The sequence below is a fragment of the Sus scrofa genome, chromosome 6 (assembly GCF_054392235.1).
Source record: "Sus scrofa isolate SSC_HxYL_T2T_F1_AM1 chromosome 6, Sscrofa_HxYL_maternal_Yorkshire_Landrace_v2.0, whole genome shotgun sequence".
NCBI classification, from domain to species: Eukaryota; Metazoa; Chordata; class Mammalia; order Artiodactyla; family Suidae; genus Sus; species Sus scrofa.
The window spans coordinates 161,779,389-161,806,611 of record NC_139388.1 but is presented as its reverse complement, the minus strand read 5'-3'; the positions used below and the strand labels follow the sequence as shown (position 1 = coordinate 161,806,611).

Below are 27,223 nucleotides of genomic sequence, written 5' to 3'. Positions count from 1 at the left end.
CTGAATATGGGGACTGGAACACAACCTCCAAAGGCCTCCCAGCTGTAACCCTCCACGATATTTTATCATGAGAGAAGAAAAAAAGCACAAAGGAAGGGAGATAATTTTTAGTCACTAAACAGGCCTACATTCTATGTATCCTATTTTATTTTCCAGGATATGCTGGTGTAGCTATGAGAATGCAAATGAGAATGTTCTTAGATCAGTATGTAATGAGTGAAATATATAAGAAAAGTCAGCCTAGGAAGAAGAAAAACATGCCAAGATAACTAAGTAGAGAAAGCAAGGCTCATAAAACTTGCTTATTTTCTTTTTTTTCATTTTATTTGTCTTTTTAGGGCCGAACCCATGGCATATGGAAATCCCTAGGCTAGGGGTGGAATCAGAGTTGCAGCTGTGACCTACATCACAGCTCATGGCAATACTGGATCCTTAACCCACTGAGCCAGGGATGGAACTTGCATCCTCATGGATACTGGTCGGGTTCTTAACCCACTGAGCCACAACGGGAATTCCTTCCTGTGCATGTGAATAACCTTATACACACAGGCGGTGGGAAAGGACACTGCATTGCAACACTGCATGTGCAAGGTGCCAGATTCATGTATTACACACCTCACCAAATCTTCATAACCTGTGGGATCAAGTCGAACGTCTGCCTATTTTCCAGAGGAGGAAATTACCCTGAGTTATATAATTAGTCAAGAGTAAAGCGAGGACCGCATCACCTCTGATGTGGGTTTGTACAGAAAAGGCTGATGGTACATTCTAATGTGAGCCTGAAGACACGATCTACTGATCACCAGCTACCTACCTGTTAACACTACCTGTGTCACTATTATAAATCCTAGCAGCGAACTAATAAGGTGTGGCAGGAACTAAAATACCTGATGTAAATTCACAGAAAGAGGCCTGGAAAGACACATACCAATATGTACAACCATGGTCTGTAGGGTAGGGCAGTGAGGGCATAAGGCTGGTTGGCGGTGGTCAAAGTGGACTGTGGCCTTATTTGTACATTTTAATTTTTCATAAAGAGAATGCAGTCATGTGTCATCCATGCGTAATTAAAAATTAAAGATTAAAAAATGACTGAAAATGGCGTATGCAGGCTTAAAGGTTTTTCTAATAACCCCTAGCAAGGCACTGCACAATGTGGTTAAGAGCACAGCCCTGGAGCCACACTGCTGATGTTCAAATCCCCACTCTGCCACGTAGTAGTTGTGTGACCCTACACCTCAGTTTCTTCAACAGCAGAATGGTGATAATCACAGTATCAACCTCATGGGACTTGTGTACTTGAGAATTAAGTGAGTTAAATATGTAATGTGCTAGGAATAGTGCTTGGCATCCAGCAAGTGCAACATAAGTAATTATTACACACTGATCAGAGATTCATAATGAACAACATATATCACTATTTCAAGAGGTGAGAAAAGTCAAGCTACTTTTGATTATTTAGATGCTGTCTGCTGGGAAATGATCTGATGCTATAAAACCATTTTACATAATGATGGTCACCACAGCATTACCATTAACTATAAAGTATTATTCTTAATAATTAAAAACTGAACCCAATGCAAATGTGCATCACTAGGAAGGGAATGGCTAAGGGATTTATGGTCCATGAGAGAATGAACATGACATGGAGAATACTTATAATAAGTCAATGAACAAAAGGACACAAAATCATCAAGACAATAAAATCCCAATATGGTTAAGATACATGCATAGAAAATAAAGGGAAAACTAAAGAGAATATTCATGGTGATCATAAGCGGTGAGTATCTGGGTCCTTTTTTTATTCTCCATTTAAAAAAATGAGTCTATGCTATTTTTATGGTTTGGAAAAACAATCAATGTTATCAGAAGCAGCACAGCGCCTGGGAGCAAAGGAACATCGCAGCTGCAGGCTCTCGGGCGAGCGCCTGCCGGGCTTACCGAGGTCCTACCTTAATGAGATGCAGCATGGTGAAGGAGAAGTGCTCGTTACAGAAGCAGCAGTACACCACCATCTCGATGAGCGCCAGCAGCGAGCCGGTCAGCTCCCGCAGAGCGAACATCACCTAGACGGAAAGAGGGGTGGGCTTTTCTTCTGTCACAGTTTTGTGTCCATGTGCTGTTTCTGACTTTCCCTGGAATCTGCTCAGATTTAAAATCATTAACATTCCCTTCAAATATGTGAGTCTGTCTGAGAGTTTACATAATTTGTGCAAATGTTTTACCTTTTGCTCAGGAGTCACTTTTCTTAGGATTTTTAAAGGTACCTCCCCTTCCCCCAATTAACACTGATAGATCCAAAAAAAAAGAAATACATAGTGTTAAGCTTTAAAAATAAGGAGTATACAGCGCAGCACTAGTGATGAATTAACCCCCCATGTGACAGACGCTCTGAGAGTCACATGTATGTAAATCAAGTTATGGAAGAACCGGGAGACTGTGTTCTCAAGAGGGGGTGGATCCGGGTGGACTAGTAACAAGAGGCGTTTTTCCTCAAAAAGAAGAAAATAAATAAAGCAAAAGGACAGTGGCTTTAGCAGAACAAGTACACACCTCTAACAGGTAAGGCTTCCCTTCAGACAAGAACAGCAGGGCTTCGACTTCCTCGTGGAGGGGCAGCAGGGGGCTTGAGGGGGCAACGCTAATTGGCGGCCGTTGTTTAAATATACCAGGAGCTTTGGGAGACCAAAGGGAGAAACCCATCTCACTGGATGTTAGTACAAGAGACGAACCTCAACAAGGTAAAGTGATTCCCACAGGATTCCCATACACAATTGCTGAGCACTTACAACCTGCTTCCTCACAGGCAGGGGATCGGAGACAAGGCTCACCCCTTCTCTTTCAATGTGTGCTTGTGTTGCAGGCGTGACTGTTAAGATCTCCAGACTCCCAGGGACCCCCACCCAAGACAATCTTTCAAAGAAGTTGAAATATACACAGTATATGAAAGAAAAAAAAGGGCCCCAAGTCTGCTGCTCAAACAATGGGTGACAGCAGGTAAGCTGAGCAGAACTGACCCACGTGGAAGGGCTTATCCTACTTGCTGGAAAAACAAGGACTCTCTCTCATCTTCTTTTCCAAATCTGTCTATAAACTTGTGAATAAAGTAGCTTTGTCTTTTCAGATAGATGAGTCAGAGTTTAGGAAGCAGACTCCAGCTCACAACCATACATGGGCTCCCTCAACGTCCCTTCAGGGAGCCCACGGCACTCCACATCAGAGAGATGCCCTGGGATTTTATCTGGTTTCCTGGTCAGATGACAGGAAAACCCTTCCACAGTCTCAGGGGCCAGAGGCGCGCGTTCCATACTGGCTGCCGGGCCACCGACCAGCTCCGAGGCTTCTGGGAGTCCCTAGACGTCTCCCTTGCTCAGCTTCCTCACATGCCAAAGGGGAACAGCCTCACAGGCTTGCTGAGGATGAGACACGATAAACCAAGAGCCCCGCAGAGGCACAGCACACAGAAAACAAGGAATAGTCTCAGCCGCTTTACTGTATTATCACTGTTACTGTTGTTGGTGCTGTCACCGAAAGGCCTAGAAACACAGGCCTTAATCCCACTGTTTTTCTAAACATTTATATCCCACCCCCAATTACTGACTTTCTCTCACGATAGACTAGTAGAATAAGGTGAGGTTTAACATGAATTAAAAGAAAAAATTTAAGCTTTCCTAAACAAGTAACATCCACTTAATTGCTACCATTCCGACTCTCTCTCCACGTACCACTGACAAATTCACCATCCCCCCACTTTCCTGACGGAGTAAACGTAGGTTAAGTCTTACCAACGTTCCTTTGGGAAGATACATCTGAATGCAAGACAAGTAATGCCACTGTGTTGTGAAGGTTCCCAAATTCTCGTGCTTGAGCTGAACTCCATCGGCGGATCTGTCGGCAGAGAAAACAGTGGCTGCTAGCGGTCTGGTTAGAAACGGATGAAAGGGAGGGAGCAGGTGTGCAGGTTCCTGGGGTCTGGAGCCACAGTCTTCCTCCATCTTTTGACAGGAGGAGAGGTCAAAATACAAAAACCTCGTGGGTTTTAAGCCTGCTTAATTAGGTGTTTTCCCCCTTAGATGCACATTAACTCGCGTTTTAAAATAAATTCATGCATGTATTCAAGTCAGTACTGAGCGCTCACCGTGTGCCCTGTCACCTCCCTGTGCCCTGCAGAGTGGGGAAAGCCTGCGAGGCTGGCGGCCTGGCCCTCCCCTGCCGCTCACTGTGCTGCGTGGATGTGGGCGAGTCCTTTACCTAACAGGGCCTGACCTCCTTGTATCAAGACAGAGGTGACCTCCCTGCCCTGCCTACTGCACGCCTGCGAGGACCAAACGAACCTTTAAAGGTGAAAATGTTTTTAAACTTACATGCCCCATAAATGCAAAACAATATTAATTGTGCAATATAATACTGACGATTAAATTAAATCTTATTTAAATTACAATGGATTGAAATCCATTGCCAGTGTCAATGGAGTCCCTGATACGGAAAAGCTTGAAGTGAAAATCAAATACTGTTAATCTCAACGTAATATCAGCACACAGGGAATGCCAGGGTGTCAGCACTTGTTTCTAACACTAGGGAGTCAGAGCAGCACGGTGGGAGGACAGGAAGCTGAGAGGAGACCCAAGCAGCAAATCTGTCTCCCTTAACGGAGAAAGGAGAGCTTCCCAATGCGATGTATCACATATGAGGGACACTAGACCTTTAGCCCCGTGACCCTGAACAAGTTACACTTTTCTGAACTAATTCTTGCCTGAGACTAGGGATGAAACTGCCCATTTGGTATTGTGAGTTTCAGAGGTACAGCCTGAAAAGTAACCAGTTGTGTCTGGTGCATACCATGTGCTCCATAAATAGCTTTATTATTTTATTTTATCTATTCTATTCTTTTGCTTTTTAGGGCCACACCTCTGGCATATGGAAGCTCCCAGGCTAGGTGTCGAATCAGAGCTGCAGCTGCCGATCTACACCACAGCCACAGCAACTCTAGATCTGAGCTGTGTCTGTGACCTACAGTACAGCTCACGGCAACACCAGAGCCTTAACCCACTGAGCGGGGCCAGGGATTGAACCCGCGTCCTCATGGATCCTAGTCGGGTTCTTTACCATGGAGCCACAACGGGAACTCCCATAAATGGCATTTATTATGGCATGTTCACATTTTGTGTACTTTATATCTATTGAACAAAAGAAATATAATGACTGGAGAAAGGCACTCATACAGGGAATTCAAACTGGAGAATCATTTTTGGATCTATCTGATCCTATGATGACAAAACAGCCTCCCTTTCATTTTCTGAAGATGAGTATTAGTTCATTCAGTGTGTAACAGTTCAACTTCACACTGCCAGCACCTCATGTAAGCACCTCCACCAAGACAGCCTTGCTCATAGTCCCGGAGAGCCAGTGCAGAACCCGATGCCACCGTTTCTTGGAGGCTTTCCAATCTCCCAGACAGAACCCCTCTTCCCCTGTAGGATGCTCGGGACTTCACATTTCCACTGATAACCCACTGGTTACAGCATTTAGAATAAATTCTATGCAGTACTTGTATCTGAACTCTGACGAAATTAATATTTATTACCTACTAAGAGAAACACTGTGGCTACCAAACCATGGCCACTTGGCTGAGCTATAAATGTGGAGATTACCTGATTGTTTTGCCGATTGGCCCCCAGGAGGAAGCTAATCATGTGTCGCAGGGCTGAATGCCTCAGAAGAAGATCTCCGGCCCTAATTCCTTGCTGTCACAAGATAGTAAGAATGACAAATTATATTCCCAACCAGACAGAAATCTGTTCTAAAAACAGTTAAATGAGAAGTTTTGAGTAAGTTCTTTTTTCTCTTTTTTTCTCCCCTTCTTTTTACCGGCCGCACCTGCTGCATATGGAAGTTCTCAGGCTAGGCGTTGAATTGGAGCTGCAGCTGCTGGCCTACACCACAGCCACAGCAACACCAGATCCGAGCCGGCATCTGTGGCCTACATCACAACTCATGGCAATGCCAGATCTTTAACCCGATGAGCGGGGCCTGGAATCAAACCTGCATCCTCATGGACACTAGTCGGGTTCTTAACCTGCTGAACCACAATGGGAACTCCAGCAGTAAGTTTTTAAATGCTCTACTTTACATAGAGAAAGAACTTGTTAAACATCTCACAGCCCCCAAGTGCTGCACAATGGCCTCTAGTTTCCACGCAGACAGCCACTCCATCTACCAGTAACAATCTCTGCCTGCATCAGAATTCTTGCAAGTAAGGTAATACACAGACAAAGATTTTTAAGAAGAAACACTCATGAAGCCATTATCATACAGACTCCATGTTGACCAGTCTAAATTTCTTGCATGTAAAAAATTTCTTTAGACCATAGATCTGCTGTATTAGGAAAAAAAAAAAAAATCCTTTACCTTTTGTACAAAAGTGTTGAACAGGAAAAAGTACTGAGCACAGTTTTTACAATTTTCAGGGACATCTTTATCCAACAGAGCAAGAAGGACCTCCAGCAACTGGTGAAGGCTCTTTAACTGGTTAGAGGAAAGATGACATTACATAAAGAAAAAGAATATAAGACAGACATTTGTAATGAGATTAAGTTGAAGTAAATCACCATAAGAACGAAAGGCAAGTCTGATTGATACAATCCAGTCTCAGATTCAGATGGAGTTATGTTTGGAGAGCAAAAACAGAATTATCAATTTGATTTTCCAGGGAAGACTGGTGGGACTGTAGAAATAAAGAAAAGAAAAGCCTAGTTTTGTCTCCTAGCTTTCAGACAGACTCAAGGGCATGGTTCTACTGCCGAATGGGCACATTTTCTGCAGAGCCAATTTCTTGCTGTGTCTTAAAAAAAAAAAAAGGCAGGGGGGTTTAGAGGAAACATAGTTCTGAATCCCTCCCTCCACTATGCCACTTCTTCACATAATCACAGATGCAAAGAATAAAAACACAGACACAGGCATAGGGGCTAGAAACCAAGCCAATGGAGCAAATGGAGAGCAACAGCCTGACAGGATGACAACGGTAATATCGACTCAACTGTGAACTTACTTGAAAGCCCGCTGACGCCTCATGGAAAGCTTTGAAAAACATTTTATTTGTTTAGAAACCATTTTGGTCATCACATTGCTTCTTCTTTCCCGCCCACCCCAACTGTTTTTGGACAAGTCCCTGGAAATTCATTTGTGATCTGAGAATTAAGACCAGGCTTACTATTCTTGTCAGCTCATTTCCTCTGAGGATAGTCCTCATAGACTTGAAATGTTCCCGTCCCTCTTGCCACACTCTTTATGAATAAGGTAAAATCTGCCACGTACGTAGCACTTCATTTCAAAGGACTACAATATAGAGTGGGTGGCAAGAGGCACCATTTCCATTTTGGGGGAAAAACAGATACAAAATACAGCAGCTGGATAGCAACTGGAGTTTAGTGAGGCACATGGCTTCTGTCCTCCACCACTCCCTCCCTTTCTTCCCGCTGCAGCCCTGCCTTCAGAGGCTGGTGGGGCGATGCGCTATGGCCTGACCCCATCTGCAGGAAGACTGCACTAATTCTACTAACTCTGCTCTTATCCTTTGTCTCGGTTGGTACATGGGAGGAAGGAGGAGAGTGAGAAGATCCTTAGGTTAAATAGCTTAGAAACCTTCCACAGGGGCACTGCAGAGCAACGGTACCCAAACTGTCCAAAGCAGCTCCCAGTGACTTTTTAAAAAAAAATCTTCTGCAACCGGGCAAAGTTTTGTTTGAAAAGTGGTTCTGCTCTTTAAGCTGATCAAAAAGTCACTGCCTTAGCGTAACCATTTCCCCAGGATTCCCGGAACTGAGACAGACAGTCTTCTGCTAGGTCCTCCCTGAGGCTGTATTTGACTCCCTTCTCCCTTCTGCACTGAGCAAAGTTCCTGAGCTTGTCTGGTCCAGGGGTGCGCCCCGGCTCAGGAAGGTCCAAAGAACTAAGTATCTGGATCAATGGCTTCCTTAAAGGACCTGCTCACGGTCAGACAGTAAAGCCAACTTCTGAATTTGAAGCAGCAATTCCTAGCATTTGCATTGAGTTCCTTGAGACACTGCCTCCAGCCAAGGTTTATAAGGAGCCAATTAGTTCTGAAAACAACATTTTTCAAAGTTTTCCATGTAGTGTCAGCTGTTTGAAACAGCAAACTTGGGAAGTAACTGCTGTATTTGCTAGAACTTAATAACAGATTGAATAATCAGGCTCACGTCATTTATTTTCTTCAGATGTAAAATCTGAGGGGGACGGACGGAAGATGGTAATAAATACCATGGTTTGTTTTAGCATGTGTGGAATTGGGCACCAGAAGAAAATGTGCTACAGAAAACAGGATTAGGAAGAAGAAGAAATTCAGAAGAACAGGAACAGGGGTTAGGGAAGTAACGGAGATCAAAGAAGGGACTGCTGTGGTCAGTGCCCCTGGATGGAGGGCGCTGTACGGTGCGGCGGCTGCCAACTGAAGGTTCAGGTCACAAGAACAGTCTGGGAGGAGAGACGAGGCCAGGGCCTCAAAACGTCTGTCGGTCTCGACGAGAGTCCCTCGGCTCAGGTTCGTCTTAGTGCAGAGAGACTGAACACAAACTCTCAAGAGAAGACTCTGAGAAGGGAGTGTTCTAGAGAGAAAATCCCGACACAGACCAACGCAGAACTGAATTCCTAGCCTGCCCTGACATCTGAGGTACGAGGAAGAGAGGAGAGAATGCCTTCTGGCCTGGTATTTATCAGAAATGCAGCTCACGGAACATGGATCTTAGGTGAAAAACTACAAGACTCCAATCCTAGGCTTGCTCTCTCTCTCTCTCTTTTTTTTTTTTAGTTATGTGCAATGTAAAACATTTGGGAAAGAGAGAATGTGTAAATAACGCTTAGAAAGTGAGACTGACCTTATCCTGATAAAACAAGGCACTGTCTAGGGTTTTCTCCAGAATGGTGGCCACAGCGATGCGGACTTCTCTCACATTGCACTCCAGTAAGAAAATCCTAAAAATAAGGAGAAACGTGGTGTAAAAACGCCAGACAGCTTGCTACAACCCGATCTTCGAAACACGGACACCACCTGCTAGCCAAGAAAAAACTGACTCCAAGCTGTCAGTTCAGTCTCCTGGGAGTGTCAGCACACACAGGCTGCTGGGAGGGAGGAGGAAGGCGAAACAGGAAAACAAAGCTCTTGATCACAGAAAGTGGGTTTTTTTCTATTTCTTTTCCTTTCTTCTCTTGAGGTGAGTATATGTATAAAAGTAAATTTGGACTTAAAGAGAAAGCAAAGAACCTAAATTTTTATAAATTCTGTTCACTCAGGAGTAGTTTTCCCTGGCACCCTTTCAATTTTTCAGAATTAGATACTAGCTAAAAGTTCTGAGTTGGCACAGCCTCTGAATCCTCCATCTACCTAAATTTCCATCCTTTCAATGTCCTTTCCTCTCCCCTCTCAACCCTTACTCACTGCTTAGTCCTCCCAGAAGCATTTAGGGCTGAAAAGGTCCTGCTTCCTTCCTTTCCTCTTCTACGATGGTGATGACCCCAGCAGGTGAGGTTTCAAATGGATGATGATTCTATGGCATTTTACTCTACTTCTTTTTTTCTTTTTGCTTTTTAGGGCCGCACCTGCGGCATGTGGAGGTTCCCAGGCTAGGGGTCGAATCAGAGCTGTAGCTGCCAACCTACACCACAGCCACAGCAATGTGGGATCCAAGCTGCGTCTGCAACCTACACCACAGTTCATGGCAATGCCAGATCCTTAACCCACTGAGCGAGGCCAGGGATTGAACCTGCAACCTCATGGTTTCTAGTCAGATTCATTTCTACTGTGCCACAATGGGAACTCCTATGGTATTCTACTTCCTAACACAATACTCAGGAGTCCTAATAGAAAGATATTTTTTTTGTTTTTTTGTTTTTGTTTTGTCTTTTTGCTATTTCTTGGGCCTCTCCCGCGGCATATGGAGGTTCCCAGGCTAGGGGTCTAATCGGAGCCGTAGCCACCAGCCTATGCCAGAGCCACAGCAACACAGGATCTGAGCCGCATCTGCAACCTACACCACAGCTCACGGCAACGCCAGATCGTTAACCCACTGAGCAAGGGCAGGGACCGAACCTGCAACCTCATGGTTCCTAGTCAGATTCGTTAACCACTGCGCCACGACGGGAACTCCGTGAAAGATATTTTTGAATTAAGCTAGAAAAATGAGTAAAGAGTTATCTTTCTTTCTTTTTTTGGCCACATCTATACCATGCAGAAGTTCCGAGGCCAGGAACTGAACCTGAACCACAGCAGTGACAATACCAAGTCCTTAACCACTAGGCCACCAGGGAACTCCCAAGGTTATCTTGAATGCAAACTCCAAAGGGACAGGCAAAAATACTTTAAAGAGAGTGTTTGTTTGTTCTCTCTTTATGAACTAACTGCATGCATGTATGCATGCACAAATATTTGAGCACTTACTGTTTGCCAGGCTCTTTGTGTAAAGCAGGGAACCAGATGTAGCTCCTGCTGTCAAGAAGCTGAAGTTTAGTGGAGGTGACAGGCAAAACAAAAGAGTAAACTAACAGGGCGGACCTACATTAAATTGGGTGGTGAGGAGTGAACAGCCTCTCTGACATCTGATGGATGAGAAGGAGTTTACAGTGCAAAGAGTGGAGAGGAGACTGTTCCAGATAGAGGAAATAAAAGGCGGAAAGGTCTTTAGGCGGGACAAAAAGCTGAGGGTGTTTGAAGAATCCAAAAGCCAGTGAATGACAAGTCAGGAGGAAAGTGAAAGCTCATATTCAAGTGAGGCCTTTTGTATTCTATTATGGTAAAGATTCTGGATTTTATTGTGAGTGTGATGAGAATCCAATGAAGAATTTTTCAGCAGAGAAGTAACATGATCTAAATTGCTTTAGAAAGAACACTTTCGTTGCTGTATGAGGTAGACCTGAGGAGGGCGAGGGGGAGATACCAAGCAGGCCAATAAATGAATGTCTGAGGCTCCGATCTAGAGATGAAGGGGATACGGGATCAAGAGTTTCAATTAGATCTCAAGGGAAGGAAGAGGCTCCTGGGGGTACAGGAGACCAGCCACAGAGATCCAGGTGCTTGCTGGGCACCCCCCATATAAATGTTAAAACTACCTGAGAGTAAGAGAATGATAGGGAGCCAGGTGTAAACGTTCACAGGGATTAGACCACCTCGAAAAACCAAATCACCTTTTTATTATAGATATATAGGAAAATAGACTATCATAGGTAATATACTACCAAACGATTTTTGAAAATAGTATTTTAGCTAGAATCCAAACATATGAGCGACACTGTGGTATTTCTCTGCAGTAACCTGGGACTGCTGATCTTTACCTGTCACCACACTGTGAATCCCTGAGGGGCGAGAAACCCCTGAGCTACACCAAGGGCTCAGGACGGGCTTGCCTTACAAGCACCTGGCTATCTGCTTAAAATCATAAAATAATTTCAATTTGAAATATAAAGAGTTGTAAGAAACTTCAGCTCTAAATCACTCAAAGAGACACAAATTTCTTTTAATTAAAAGATATGGACACTTACTTTATCAATTCTCGTCCTTCAGAACTAATAAAATATTCAACTAGCCACTGACAAGCATCAAAACTTTTTGAAAGTAAAGCTTCAATAGTGGCAATCCATTCTTCAGTGTCAACCCTTCAAAAAAGCAAAGACAGGGATGTTAGATGGCCCAGCAAATAACTTCCTGGAGTGTCATTTGTTTTATTTTATTTTGTTATTTTAGAATTTGGGGGGTGGGGTGGGGTGGAAGATGTGTGAATTACTCAATGACTGCTGAACTGACAAGGCTCCATGCACCTGAGAAGCCAATGTTTCGCATTTTTTGGAACTTGTAGTGTGACTCACCCTGACTCCTACCTCCCCGCTACCAAAAAAAGTGTGAAGAAGCTTAAGCTTTAACTTTTATCTTCTGCATCTTTTTCAAACAACTTCACTGGAAAAAGTTAACTGACCTGTAGCATTTTTTTGAATTAAAAAATTAGGGTTTATTGTGTGAAGCCATGAATGCATCTATGCAAATAGCAAAATAAATGATACAGTCACTATAATATCGGATTAACACATTAAAAACAAAGACCCTTTTTATGGACTTCATACAAGTTTTAGCCTCATTATCACTTAAGAGTACTTAATGAGAAACTTCTAAATAGACATTTTTAAAAATGACCACATCATGAATATAGTGAACAAGTACTTATTCCATGCATGTGTGTGGATGTGCATATGTAGCATTTTGTTTTGCTTAATTAATTTACATGGCCAAAATGTCAACATTCAGAATAGGTAACCATATCATTAACATTTTTTAATTTTTAGGGAATATGGGTCGAATCTGAGCCACATCTTGTGACCTACACCACTGCTTTCGGCAACGTCGGATCCTTAACCCACTGAGCGAGGCCGGGGATCGAATCCACATCCTCATGGATACTAGTCAGATTCTTCACCCGCTGAGCCACAACGGGAACTCCATCGTTAACATTTTTATAACTTAGTGCCATGACTATTAATAGCCTACCTTACACAATAAAAACATTTGGGCAGGAAAAAAGGTGTGATGCTTATACTACTCAGGACCTCACACCACCCCTGCCAGTCCCCAAATGGTAAACATAAACAAAATGGAAATAATATGCAACGTGCAGATGGCTTGAGCAAATTTCACAAATAAAAGTAACAAAATAAATTCCCTTAGTCAGTCCTATGCCAGACGAGAAAGGAAGACGTTACTTCTTCCTTTCCAACCGTAAAATAACGGCTGATATCACTCAATAAAAATTAAACTTGCCATTGTATTTGCTTTCTTCTCAAGAGTTTCTTTTCTTTTTTGGTGTTTTGGTTTTTAAGGCTGCACTAGCAGCATGTGGAGGTTCCCAGGCTAGGGGTCGAATAGGAGCTGCAGCTGCCGGTCAACACCACAGCCACAGCCACATGGGATCTGAGCCACGTCTGTGACCTACACCACAGCTTACGGCAACAACAGCTTAAGTGGATCCTTAACCCACTGATCGAGGCCAGGGATCGAACCCATGTCCTCATGTATCCCAGTAGGATTTGTTACCACTAAGCCACGATGGGAACTCCCGAAGAAAGCCATCAAGGGTTTCTTGACTGCAAAATCTTTCCAGAGCCTCTCCCTACTTGGAGCAGCTCTCTCTGCTAGCTGGAGAGAAAAGAGGCAGAACTTCCTCACACTGAGGCCCTTCTCGCTTCAGGTAGAGCCTATAAGCCAATGTCAATGACTCTCCATTCCTCACACACTTATTCAGACAGCAACTACTTACCCAGAACTTATAATGTGTCAGGAACTTTACCATTTGCCAAAGATAAAAAGCAACGACAAACAACATGCAATCAAAGACGAGTTTCTACGGCATCGCTCCCAACACACTGCCCCTCAAGATCTCCTCCTGAACAAATTCCAAACTCCCTTCCTCTGGTACTCAGGGAACTCATCCGGGCCAGCACTTGGTCCTACCTCAACGAGCTCCTTAAATGTATGACTAACACCTTAGTCACTCATGGTTCCTTAGGCAAGTCTTGGAACTTGGCTGCTACTCAGATTGTTCCCTGTCACCTAGAATGATCTCTGTTTCTCTGTTTTTGCCTTTCATATTCCTTTGAGAACATAAATGTCTTTCATGCCTACTTAATCCCCATATCTGGATGTGATTTTGCCCAATTTCTAAAGATGCATAATGGCATTTACGCCTTACACCAGTTTTTCTTCTCTCTCTTTTTTGTCCATCTTTCCTACTGGATTAGAAACGCCTAAAAAAATAGGAACCCACATCTTAATCATCTGAGTGTACTAGGTAGTTGCTTTCGACTACCTAAAACACTGTCTGAATTTATAAATTCAAACTTTAATTAAATTATTGCCTTTTGTCACAACAGACATATCACTTCTTACCTGAGTTTTTTCTTTGTCCGTAGATAAGTTTGAAAAAGGAATTGAATGGCAAGCTGTAAGCTCACTTTTGCCATGCAAGGATAGTATGGATGCTTTAATTTAGTCTACAGAGAGGGAAGTAAAAAGGATATTTTTCACGAAAGTTTTATAGATTACTACACATTGCTATGAACTGAATAATGAGATACATATAACAAGGTTAAATACTAATAAGAAAAATCCAGTCAGTTCATTATCAAAAATGTTCTGGTTAAAATCTTTTTTTTCTTTCTTGTCTTTTTAGGGCCATATCCGTGGCGTACAGAGGTTCCCTGGCTGGGGTTGAACTGGAGCTGTAGCTGCCAGCCTACACCACAGCTACAGCAACACCAGATTCGAGCTGCCTGAGCAACCTACACCACAGCTCATGGCAACGCTGGATCCTTAACCCACTGAGCGAGGCCAGGGGTGGAACCCGCATCTTCATGGATACTAGTCGGGTTCTTCACCTGCTGAGCCACTATGGGAAATCCTAGTAAAATCTTAAGAAGATGAAGAAAAAGTATCTTCTTCATTTCTTGTATGAAGCCATCTCTAAACAGAACCTTTCGACCACATGATGTTGAATCTTAGTCTTAGTCTATCAACAGACTGAAAAAGACTTCCTGTTATTGGCAAGCTGTGACCACGGTACTCAAGAAAAAGAAGCTCCTGGAAGTTAATGTTGTGTCTAGTAACGTCTGATTACAAATTAGGAAACAACCTCCACAAAGCCCAATATCCATTCACGTCACCTACGGCTACTCTTTTTTTTTTAATTACTTAATGAATGTTATTACATTTATATGTGTACAACAATCATCACAAACAAATTTTAAGGCATTTTCTTAATAAAATATAACAAAGAGCACTTCAAAAAGCCAGTAAGTGGAGACGCATACTCAGTCACAATCTGCATTATACATTCTGAATACCTATATTTTAATATCATCCAATGACCCACTTGTGGGAATTTCTTTTGCATCGAATCGAAATGCTAACAAGTGAAAGTGAGGTAAGTCACTGAAAACTTCAGTGGACAGATATTTAACTATGATCCTTTAAAAATTTCTTTAGTAACACTCCAACTAGTACTTACAGCATTTAACGATGCTAAAGACAAAACAAAACTGAAATAATCACTACTGTACACATCTCTATTCTTCATAAACTTGAGGTTTTCATCTCTCACCATCTACAAAAGAAAATTGGTAATTACTTTTAAGAAATGGTAAATTATTCAGTATGTAGAGGACATTTTTAGTGATATGTTAGGAAAATGGGTTCATAAAAACACTTCACTTTTAAAAAGGAGTGAGGAAAAACGTCCTTTCAAATATAAGAAGGTGTAAAAAGGTGAAGTATTCATTAAACTAAATTCTTTTGGGAAATTCAGGAAAACCACCAAGTGAAGGACAAGCGAATTCTAAGCTGTTGCTCTGAGTGGAAAGGGACAATCAGAGCTTCCCCCGTATAAGCAACTCCACACGTTCCTTGTATCGGAGGCTTAATTCTCCCTCTCTCTCAATCAAAGACTCCATATTTTTCTTAAACTTCTTGATTCTGACTACTTAGCTTTTAATTACTTAATTTATAAAGTCTGGACTGGGCAGTTGGACAGTCTGAAATGAAATCCTGTCTCTGTAACAGTGGCAAGTTATTTCTCCTTTCTGAGCCTCCGTATTTTCATCTGAAAAATGGGAATAAAATCTGCTACTCCACAGGAGTGTTTGAAGAATCAGAGATCTGTTTAAAAGCATGCAGCACATTGTAGGTATTCAATAATTAATGGTCATCACTGTTACATTAGTTTTACCCAAAAGTTATGAACCCTAACTTTTATTTCTCTCCAGACTCAGTAAGTAACTTCAGCCATGTGTTTCTCCACTGCTCCCTCCCTCCTCCTGTTTATATGGGGCACTCCACAGTCACACAGCAGGTCAGCATCAGCACTGGCCAATCCAGAGTCTGCAGCCGCCTCTGTGACAAGGTGGGTCAGATGCGGTGCTAGAGGTACAGTCAAGTTCACGTCAAGGCTGGCAAGAGAAGTTCTGGACCTCTGAGATGGACTCTGACATATATCTGGGTTTTCCCCCTTAGAATTTTTATACAGTTCTTACTTGGTATATGCGAGCAGGCATTTTTTCCACAAACAGCCCTTTCTTCTCGCCTTTTTTAACCAGCTTGGTTAGAATAGAGAGGCGGTCATTATTAGGCCTATGGGGCCGAGGAGATGATTGAGGTGAAATTTCTGGTGAAGATGGTGCTGATCTAAAAGACAGAATGGGAAGACTGTTTGTCTAGAGTAAACTAACTATATTGTTTTAGTAGTTACTACAACCAGATAAACTTACATAAACAGGGCATTAGACTTAAAAATAAACCGTACACTTTCCTGTTCCAGTGTACTAAAATGCAAATTCACAGACATCAGGACTCTTATTTATTTATTTATTTTTGCTTTTTAGGGCTGCACCAGTTGCATATGGAGGTTCCCAGGCTAGGGGTCGAATTGGAGCTACAGCCGCTGGCCTACATCACAGCCACAGCAACATCAGATCCGAGCCTGTCTATGATCCACACCACAGCTCACGGCAATGCCAGATCTTTAACCCACTGAGCGAGGCCAGGGATTGAACCCACAACCTCATGGTTCCCGGTCGGATCCATTTCTGCTGCGCCACGACGGGAACTCCGACATCGGGACCTTTAAAAAATCTTGCAGACAGTGCTGGCATAGGACTATGCCTTGGACATAAAGTGTATTCAATGAATGAGATTTTTAGAGATTTGATTCCAGAATGAAATAATTTTTAAGCATGTTTCTAAATACAAAGTAACTTTTTGCCGAGGAAATAATGCCGACCAGGTAGCAATAAGAAGAAAGAAAAAGGGGAGAGGGATTTACTAATTTTCTTTTTAGAATGTTTCTCTAGCTTAGCAAATTATCTTTAAATCCCAAAGAGTGTAACTCAAAGATCACAACATCTGATCTACTGAAACCACACAGCAAACTACACAGAGGAGAAACTCACAGGGAGAGATCCTCAGCTTCTTGCCGTACAACGCTGACTCGACTTTTCTTTGGTAGCACTGGGGAATTCTGATCAGATACCCTTTGGTAGAAGAGCATATAGGCGTTCCAGTATCTTCGGCGTACATCAGTATATGGGTTTGCTTCGTAATGAGATGTTAAGAAAGAAATTTTTGTAAATAAAAAAGCTTTTGTTTTGACAATCTAAAACAAAGGTCCCATAAATCCAGCAGGTAATTACTTACTAAACTTATTAAGTGCAAAATGTAAGTACAATGTGTGTCTTTTTAGAGTACTGCTTAAAATCACTCCAAAGATGATACAGACAGGCAGGGAGTATGGGAGCTGGATGGTAATGGAGTCAGGAAAAGAAGGTAAACAAACATTCCTAGCCAAGCTGAAATTTAATCAAACTGGGAGTGATGCTTAAAAATAAGTTCCATGGCAACAGGATAGGATTCTAACTGGCCTCATTTAACGACTCTGCACAGAATAGCTAAATCCAGGTACATTTTGGCAAGGATACTGTATGTTCAGCTGTTAAAGGTTACTACCATTAGATGCATGATGACCATGGTATGGTATCAAAATCTAATACTGTGGCTCTCATACTGGTGGAAATTTTTTTTTTTACTGTCTTAAATTAAATGAATTTTTACTATATTTATAGTTGTACAACCATTGTCACAACCCAATTTTACAATGTTTCCATCCCAAGCCCCCAGTGCATCCCTCTCCCCCACCACCCTGACCTGTTTCCCTTTGGTAACCAGAAGTTTTTCAAAGTCTGTGAGTCTATTTCTGTTCTGCAAATAAGTTCATTTGCATCCTTTTTTTAGATTCCACATAAAAGTAGTATCATATGACATTTGTGTCTCATTGTCTAACTTCATTTAGCATGATAATTTCTAGGTCCATCCATGTTGCTGCAAATGCTATTATTTCATTCTTTTTTATGGCTGAGTAATATTCCATTGTATATTTGTATTACATCTTCTTTATCCATTCCTCTGTTGATGGATATTTAGGTTACTTCCATGTCTTGGCTATTTGTACATAGTGCTGTAATGAACACTGGGATACATGTATCTTTTCGAGTCATGGTTTTCTCTGGTTAGACGCCCAGGAGTAGGATTGCTGGATTACATGGTAGTTCTATTTTTAGTTTTCTGATGTACCTTCATCCTGTTTTCCACAGTGGTTGCACCAATTTACATTCCCACCAACAGTGTAAGAGGGTTCCCTTTCCTCCACACCCTCTCCAGCATTTATTGTTTGTAGACTTTTTGATGATGGCCATTCTGGCTGCTGTAAGGTGGTACCTCATAGTGGTTTTGATTTGCATTTCCCTAATAATTAGTGAGCTTGAGCACTTTTTCCTGCCTTTTTTTTTTTTTTTGCCATCAGTGTGTCTTGTTTGGAGAAATGTCTGTTTAGATCTTCTGCCCATTCCTTTTGATGGGGTTGTTAGTTTTTTTGATATTGAGCTGCAGGAGGTGTGGTGAAAATTTTTAAATGCCCCAGAACATTTCAAAATCAGGTTTCAGAATTGATAAGGTCTCTTCAAAGTGTTTTTCTTCAAACAGCAAATTCTGGTGGGATTTTGTGATGTACTTCTCCTTAGATATTTTCTTCCAGGGGGTGGGGGTTGTGGAAAGATTCCTCTGCCACACTGCATTTAATGAATACAGTTTTAAAAGCACAGGTGCAGGTGCCAGCAATGTCTTCTCAACTAATCACATCTCTACGTAAGTGAAAGGAAATTTGAAAATTCTTCTGAAACTATTTATAAGGTTGAAATTTTTCATTAGTTGATTTTTGATATTCATTTCTTCCACTAAACTTGCCCCCTACCTGAAGGCTGTTGTAAGGAATTATTTAAAGCATTTTTTGTGTAAGCAACTTTGATCTTTTCACTCTGGCTATCAAGGAGTTTGTGGATCTATACGGCTAGAGCAGCAGTATGTAAAAAAATAATAAAATCTGACCTATTTTTATATAAAGAGTACTGCTTTCAATATGATAGAAAACTATACATTAAAAAATAAACCAAGAGAAAAATATCCATTTGTAAACACTTACTCTGATCATAAACTTTTGGTCTATATTCTCCTCCAAAGCATTCATACTCCAGGGTCTCATCATTCAAGTCAAATTCTTCTATAACTGTGTCGTTAAATTTATACCACTTTCCTTTTCCACATCCCCTGAGCACAGATTTGATAAAACAAACCTTATAAGGTTAAAAACCAAACACCCCCATCCCCAGCATTTATGTTTTGTCTACAAACATAGCAGGTGAGACAACTTTTCAAGTGAAGGGATAAAACAGTTGCACTAAGTTTTAAAAATCCCAATAAGATCAAAGAGCAATGCAGAAGCTTCTCTTCACCACAGTGATAAGCTGGATGACAAAGCGGGTCGGGGGAGCAGAGGCGGGATCTAGGAGGCATGGGGGGGGCAGCGAACGCGGAGGAAAGACACAGGAGGGAGGGGAGAGAGGAGAGACTGTGGGGAGGGGGTGAGGGGTGGCACAGAGCCTCTTACCGCCTGTCCTTGATGAAGGAGTAGTAGTGGCCCGCGTGCGCCTGCCCACTGTGGACGACGACACCGACGAGCTCGTAGTTCTCTGTGAGGGCAACTTTTTTTCGTGGAGATCCGCCACCTCCCTGATCCGTACTTCGCCCATTTTCACCGACTTCGGAAGATGAATCCTGGCGAGCCATTCCTGAAACTGTGTAAGGCTCCATGTTCAGCATCCAGGGAAACTATGTGAAAGCAAAAAGAAGGCACTGGTGTTGATTAGTCACACACAGGGCCACACCCAGTAGAGTCAGGCACAAAGGAGAGGGAGGTGTTTTCCTACTGCGAGCCACCCTCCAACTCAAGTACCCACTCTCAGAGCGGCTCAGAGTCTAGGAAAATATAAGCCGTGTCTCTCTCCCCTGGGTGGAGCTCTAAGGGAAGCATTTCACTTCACCGCTGCCACTAGGACGTCTTCTAGAAATGAGGGTTAGTGTTTACAGATTTGCCTGTATCAGCAGCAGCAGCAGCTGCTTAAGACAAGGGGGTATGTACGTCTCAGGATGCCGAGACCATAGTCTTACCTTTTAGACCAAATTTGAACATATAAATGGTTAATAATAAAAGCAGTAAAGTTTATACTAAAGTTTTTTTTTTTTTTTGGCTTTTTAGGACCACACTCTGGGCATGTGGAGGTTCCCACCCAGGCTAGGGATCAAATTGGAGCTGCAGCTGCTGGCCTACACCACAGCCACAGCCATGCCAGATCCAAGTCACGTCTGCGACCTACACCACAGCTCACGGCAATGCCGGATCCTCAACCCACTGATTGAAGCGGGGGATGGAACCTGCAACCTCATGGTTCCTAGTCGGATTTGTTTAGGAACACAGCGGGAACTCCTATAATAAAAGGGGTTATGTTAAAAATCAGGGAAAAAAATAAGTTACCCTTATCTGCTCATCATATTTAATGGAGCGTCCACTCTCCCAGTCAAATCCAAATCTCATCAGGTGAATGACCAAGACACTAGGTAACGACTTAATACAGGTCCTTTTCACTGTTATTCTCTAAAGAAAAGCAAAACCCAGTTATCTCCATGGAGAAAATACAACATCGAAGTACTTAATACGAAGACACAGACCTAAGTAGGGCTTTTCCATTTGTGTGAACACAAGTCAAGACAGAATCTAATGGAAGTAACCTTAATACTGACTTGACATAAAACATAAAGACAAAGGACAGGAATAACAGATTTATCTTTTTTTAAAAAGGGCAAACGTAATACCTTTTCTTTACACTTTTCACAGTAATATGCGTTACTTCCCTCTAGAACTTCACCTCTAACGAACTGGTCCAAAGAAATTTCCAAACTCTGACAGGAAGTAACTCCTAGATTGAGAGCCATAAAAGCTTCCTCACGCTCATATCTGATTAGGAAATAATAGAAAAACCACGATCAACAATGGAATTTAAAAATCCTGAAATTATTGCAGTACCTGATATTGAACAAAGAACTATATTCACAATCAGTGTAACTAACACATAGCTTCCCTCATCCTTCTAAAAGTATACTACCAAATAAAAACACCAATTTTTGACCAGTAGGTAGATCTTTTTTCCCTCTTTTGGCTGTACCCAAAGCATATGGAAGATCCCGGGCCAGGGATCAAATCCAAGTCAGAACTTCAACCTACGTCACAGCTGGAGCAAAGCCCGATCCTTAACCCACTGCACTGGGCTGGGGATCAAACTGGCAATACCACAGAGACCAGCTGGGTCATTAACCCACTCTGCCACAGTGGGAGCTCCAATTTTTGACCATTTGGAATTGTTTAAAATTATGAATTTCAACAAAGAAATTTTTTTCTCTTTTTATAGCCACACCTGCGGCATATGGAAGGTTCCCAGGCTAGGGGTTGAATCTGAGATGCTTGGCTGGTCCACACCACAGCCACAGTAACATGGGACTCAGGTTGTATCTGCAACCTACCCCCACAGCTTGTGGCAACACTGGATCCCTAACCCACTGAGTGAGGCCAGGGATCGAACCTGTAGCCTCATGGACACTGTGTCAGGTTCTTAACCCACTGAGCCATGACTGGAACTCCACGACAAAGAAATTTTAGAGATGGAAAGCAAAGAAATTTAATTCAATAAATATTTATGGTTTCCATCAGGAGATACACCTGCAAGCCCCTCAACAAATAAAAAATGTACAATATACTAGAAGAATCATTTTAAAATTATGGTGTTTGCCAACATCATATGCTATCACTTACAGGTGGAATCTAAAAAAAGGACACAATAAACTTCTTTGCAGAATAGGTACTGACTCAGACTTTGAAAAACTTATGTTTCCAAAGAAGACAGGTTGGGGGGTGGGGGGAATGTGCTGGGGGTTTGGGATGGAAATGCCATAAAACTGGGTTGTGATGATCGCTGTGCAACTATAAATGTAATAAAATTCACTGAGTGAAAAATAATAAAATAATGGTGTTTACTTTTTGATGTCAGTGTTATCTTCACTAACCTGTGAGGACAGTCTTTACAGATCTTCTGATCAGAATAGATGCCCTGAAAAGTATTCTTAAAAATCTGGTCTCTCCCCATTTTCTGTTAAAATAAAAAGTTAAAATGTTAGTTGATGCCTCTTGCACTTTTAGGGGTTTTATACATAATTTTATTTAGACCTAAGCTAAAGCACAGGTTTTAATTTAACCACAAAAATGAAAGAAGTAAGCCTGGTAGTTTTAGCTGGGAACCAATGAAAGAATTTTAACTCACGAGACCCACTGTCAGAGTAACGCACATAATCAGAAAAGGCGGTGGAGATGCTCTGACACGACATGCTGATGACAAGGACAGCCTTCTCCATGATGATTCTGAAGCCCTGGTCCCTTTCCTGATGCCACAATTACCAAGCTGGGAGTAACTCTCCGTAATCTTTTCTTTTTTCTTATGGACGGAATGCTATAAATTTGTAAGTTACATTAAGAAAAGAAATGGCTAACTTGTCCCTACTGATGAGAGGACAGGCAAATGCAGGCAGTGATGGGAAGCTGTGTCTTAGGAGGTGATACCATTCAGGAAGTTTGTTACATAGTTTTACTGGGTAGAGGCAAAAAGCTTTAGGTTACATAACCACAAGCAACTTTTCCTTCTGTTCCCTTTGACAAAGCAAGACAGCTCTGCTCGCTGGTGACGGTGGAGCATCTCTGAGCCCAGGTTGCTTCAATGCAGACTCAGAGCATGTAGTGACCAAAGGGCATTACTATGGGGTATGGGCTAAGAATTACATACTTTATCAAATGTCTGATGAATTAAAAAGAAAATTAATGTACGATAAATAGTGTTTTGTATGTTTTGATATTCAAACCCAGAAGAAATCATTAAGATGATCACGTTGTGATTTGTCAGGTTCACAGTAATTCCAAATCCTAAACCACTGCTCTTATGCTACAGACAGAGTTTGAGGGAGTTAGCAGGAAGATGAAACGTTTTCTACCTTGAGATATTCATCCATCTGATCGATGAGACTGGTGAAGAATTCATATGCATCCTGCTGCTCTCTCACATAGAGTTCTTTGTTCCACATCTTGAAAATCTATGTAACAAGAATGAAATGTTGTTAAAGAAAAAGTAGCAATTTCTGAATATAGCAGAAAAGGAATGTAAAAGAGCCCTTACATGCTTCTAAAAACCAAGTTCATATCAAGATGCATTTAACCATCTATGCTTTTCCCTGGTCCCTTTATGAAAATAAGTCTATGAAGCCATAAAGGGTGAGATCTAAGGCCAGAGAACAGAGTGTTTCTCTCTTGGAAACTAACCAACCCAAAGGGGAAAAATACAAGGTAAAATAGAGCAAATCAATGTTAAAAAGAATGTTCTTTATTTGGCGGCATTAGTGAAATTGGCATAAGTTCAGAGAAATACTTTGAACAAATGTTTCAAATGGCTAAATAAGAATCATAAGAAATAGTCAAAACAATTAAGATGAGCAAATCTCTAGAAATTATAAATAACTACTCTCAACATGATAATCATTTGAATCAAGCACCAAAGTAAACAACAACAACAAAAAACAGGCAGAGACAATTCTTTTTTAGGTTCTCGGCAATGGGATCAGTCTAGAGTTAATAAACAAGAGGTAGTTATCACTAGAGAAAGAATTTAGCTACACTCCAAACAGCTAACATCTTTCGATCTAAAGCATTTCTGGGTGAAATACCTTCCAAAAGTTCTCAGGCACATAGTACTGTAGCTTGCTTTCCATCAAATGCCCAAAGAGAGACTGCACTTGGTAGAACACACTGTCGTCTGGATTGTCTGTGTCGTCATCCACTGAAAGTAACGACTACAAAGAAATGACAGGTATTAAACTTAGAAATATTCAACAGCCTTACCGAAAACCTCGACTCGGGTACACGTGAGTACCCACACTGCTTTTTCAGAACAGTCTGTATGTTTGAATGTGGCTCTCTCTCTGCATATGCTTAGCTTCGACACTTCCTAGCTGGCGTATTCCTGAACAAATCATCTCTTTGAGCTTCCATTCAATTACGAAAAACTGTAATTACTAATTCCAGTATCTCTATAAGAAATAAGTGTGTCATGATAATACAGTCTCAAAACTATTTACAGCTATATCATAAGCTACTAGTATATTATCATAAAGTGATGATGATAGTCTAAATATTTTTACAATACCAAAAACATTAGTAATTTTATGGAATAGAACTTGAGAATAATTTAGGAGTTCAAAAGTCACATTAGGTCAAATCCATCTGTCAAAAAGGCAGCCTATTACCTCAGCAGATTTGTAAAAACATGTGACTGTGAACAATATGCTCTCTATGCAGATTTCAGAAGCTACCCTCTAATTACATCCCAGTTTTTGTAAACCCCAAAAGCAATATATGAATATGGAACAGTTCTCAGGCAATGGACACATATGTCCTTTATGATACTCAACAGGAAAGAGGAAGGGACTCACCTCGGGGAGACCAGGTTGCATGTACAGCTGCTGGAAGACCGCATTCATGTAACACGTAGCGCCACCATTCCTCAGCCCCACAAACCCGGAGCTGGACCTGCTATCCACAGGAGGGAGGTACTAGGAAGGAGAGGAGTGGAAACAGAGAGAGTCAGCACTCTGCCACCAGCACATCTCCTCACAGCTCCAGGAGAGGTCTGCGAGGAAGCAGAGATACTCTCAGAGCTCACACTCCCTCCAGGGTGCTGGGAGTCACGGCAGCAAACCTGCGGTGGTGAAGTACCTCTGCAGATGCGGTACAGTCCTAAGACTACTACGTCAGGGTCTCCTGCAGTTACTAAGGCACCTCACATAAAGCAAGTGTGTACTTGTATATCCACTATGCAGTCATGCACTCAGTCACTGAATTATCACTCAACATGTATTTCTTAAGAGCCTACTATGTGCCAAGCATTGTGCTGGGGAATCGAGAGAGAGTAGAAATATATTTGGTCCCTGATTTCAAGGAGCTTACAGTAGAGCAGGGTAGATAGGCCTTAACCAAGTACAGATACTGATATGTATTTTCAAATTGAGGTAGTACCCTGAAAAGAAGGAAGAAAGTTCTCTGAGGTGTTTACTATGAAGAATCCCAACCCGTCCAGATGGTCAAGGAAGGCTCACATCCTTCCCCTCCTTGAGAAGGTAACATTCTTCTCTCTCTCGAAATTCCTCGAATAAGCTTGCAATTAAATAAACAGGTAAATACCTAGCATTTCATTTAAGGATGATTTCTGATAATGGAGATTGCACTACAGTGTTTTTCCAGGTAGAAATCATCCAGAGAAGACACCTTGTTTAAAGTTCAACAGGGCACCTCTTCACGTAAAAAAGAGTATTGTAATGACACACTCTACAATGCTATCCTAGCAGAATCTTGGTTCTAATGTTATGACCAGAGTCACGTTATCTGCATATATCAAGTAACTGTATCCGTGTGATAATTAACCAACTAACAGAACTCTGTAGGTCTCTTGGACTGAAACTGCTAAATATCACGTACTTTTAATTAACATTCACCTTACACTTAGAGCAGGGTGATTTCTAAGATCTAATTAAAACTGTAATTTTCCAAAGCACAGAAGGTAAAACAGTTAAAAAATAAGAAAAACTGGTTTATAACGGTGCTAAAATATATAGGTATTTATATTAGACAAATATTTTCTTTGTTATGCTGATCTAATCTCTGACTTATTACTAAAACCCTCATTTTAATCTCATTAAATAAATGTATGTAAAACTAAGACAGTATACAATAAAGCATTATAAGCTAAACAATTCATACCGAAACAGTTCTCAATTTATGCACTCACATTTCTTTCTTTTTTTTTTTTTTTGTCTTTTGTCTTTTTTGTTGTTCTTGTTGTTGCTATTTCTTGGGCCGCTCCCGCGGCATATGGAGGTTCCCAGGCTAGGGGTTGAATCGGAGCTGTAGCCACCGGCCTACGCCAGAGCCACAGCAACTCGGGATCCGAGCTGCGTCTGCAACCTACACCACAGCTCACGGCAACGCCAGATCGTTAACCCACTGAGCAAGGGCAGGGATCGAACCTGCAACCTCATGGTTCCTAGTCGGATTCGTTAACCACTGCGCCATGACGGGAACTCCCTGCACTCACATTTCACTTTGCAAGTGCTACTTCCTCTAACTGGTACACCTGTTCTTCCTTTTCCTGCCTAACTTTAGGTTCCATAATACTCAGCTCAGCATCCAAAGGGATGAGACTGCCTCTCCACGATGTCAGCGGAGAATGCTTTAAGAGCCCCTCTTATTCCTGGTCTGGGAGCCCAGTGCACCTGCAGCCTGCTTCCCTCTTGCAGATCCCAACATATATGAAGCTGTGCTATGGCTTATCATGGCTGGAACGACCTTTTCGACTTACCTCAACTGGCTCACTAGTCTTTAAGGCTCTATTTTAAATTTCATCATTTCTTTATTATTTTTTTTTTTGGTCTTTCTGCTATTTCTTTGGGCCGCTCCCACGGCATATGGAGGTTCCCAGGCTAGGGGTCGAATCGGAGCTGTAGCCACTGGCCTACGCCAGAGCCACAGCAACGCCAGATCCGAGCCTTGTCTGCAACCTACACCACAGCTCACGGCAACGCTGGATCCTTAACCCACTGAGGGGGGCCAGGGACCGAACCTGCAACCTTATGGTTCCTAGTCGGATTCGTTAACCACTGTGCCACGACGGGAACTCCTTAAATTTCATCATTTCTAAGAAGCCATCTAAGGCACCACGGATCTTGAGCTGAAGTGCCTCTTTGTTTGTAGACCTTTCAGAACATACCTCTATCTTAGGGCTGGTATCACACATTTACTTTTGAGCTGCAAAAGCCTAAGTACTTCTTAGCACATTGTAAACTCAACAAATCTTAGTTAAGTTTACGTGAACATAGACTACCATGTGACAAAGCCAGTGTTTAAGTTTGTACCTCTAGTGCCTAGCACTGCGCCAAGCAGAGAGTTTCTCAAAAAATAGGCTGAGAGGCTAACTTTTTACTGACTTGAAAATGCCACCTCTTTTCCAATTAAAAGAGTACTACTTAGTAATATATTAGTATATTGAAGTGTAATACACCATAGATTATAGCTGATTTGAGTAGGCAAACATGATAAGCAAAAGAATAACACTTTCTTTGTGATTAGGATAATGCAAACATCGTTTTAAA

General features: G+C 41.9%; 1 protein-coding gene across 7 annotated transcripts in view; it reads right to left on the bottom strand.

Annotated features, from left to right (window-relative positions):
• Positions 1-27,223, bottom strand: part of USP24 (ubiquitin specific peptidase 24) — a 164,070-nt gene that overhangs the window by 11,701 nt on the left and 125,146 nt on the right. For all 7 annotated transcript variants that reach the window (XM_084964980.1, XM_021097812.2, XM_021097814.2 and 4 more), the window contains 19 exons: positions 24,512-24,631; positions 23,747-23,872; positions 23,021-23,119; positions 22,046-22,128; positions 20,801-20,942; positions 20,463-20,582; positions 19,539-19,759; positions 19,074-19,198; positions 16,993-17,134; positions 16,078-16,228; positions 15,057-15,152; positions 13,940-14,043; positions 11,548-11,661; positions 8,892-8,988; positions 6,409-6,525; positions 5,652-5,744; positions 3,786-3,888; positions 2,554-2,675; positions 1,953-2,066 (listed from right to left, as the gene is read on the bottom strand). In XM_084964980.1, the coding sequence (XP_084821106.1) occupies positions 1,953-2,066; positions 2,554-2,675; positions 3,786-3,888; positions 5,652-5,744; positions 6,409-6,525; positions 8,892-8,988; positions 11,548-11,661; positions 13,940-14,043; positions 15,057-15,152; positions 16,078-16,228; positions 16,993-17,134; positions 19,074-19,198; positions 19,539-19,759; positions 20,463-20,582; positions 20,801-20,942; positions 22,046-22,128; positions 23,021-23,119; positions 23,747-23,872; positions 24,512-24,631 (2,289 nt within the window). The remainder of the gene's footprint in view (positions 1-1,952; positions 2,067-2,553; positions 2,676-3,785; positions 3,889-5,651; positions 5,745-6,408; positions 6,526-8,891; positions 8,989-11,547; positions 11,662-13,939; positions 14,044-15,056; positions 15,153-16,077; positions 16,229-16,992; positions 17,135-19,073; positions 19,199-19,538; positions 19,760-20,462; positions 20,583-20,800; positions 20,943-22,045; positions 22,129-23,020; positions 23,120-23,746; positions 23,873-24,511; positions 24,632-27,223) is intronic.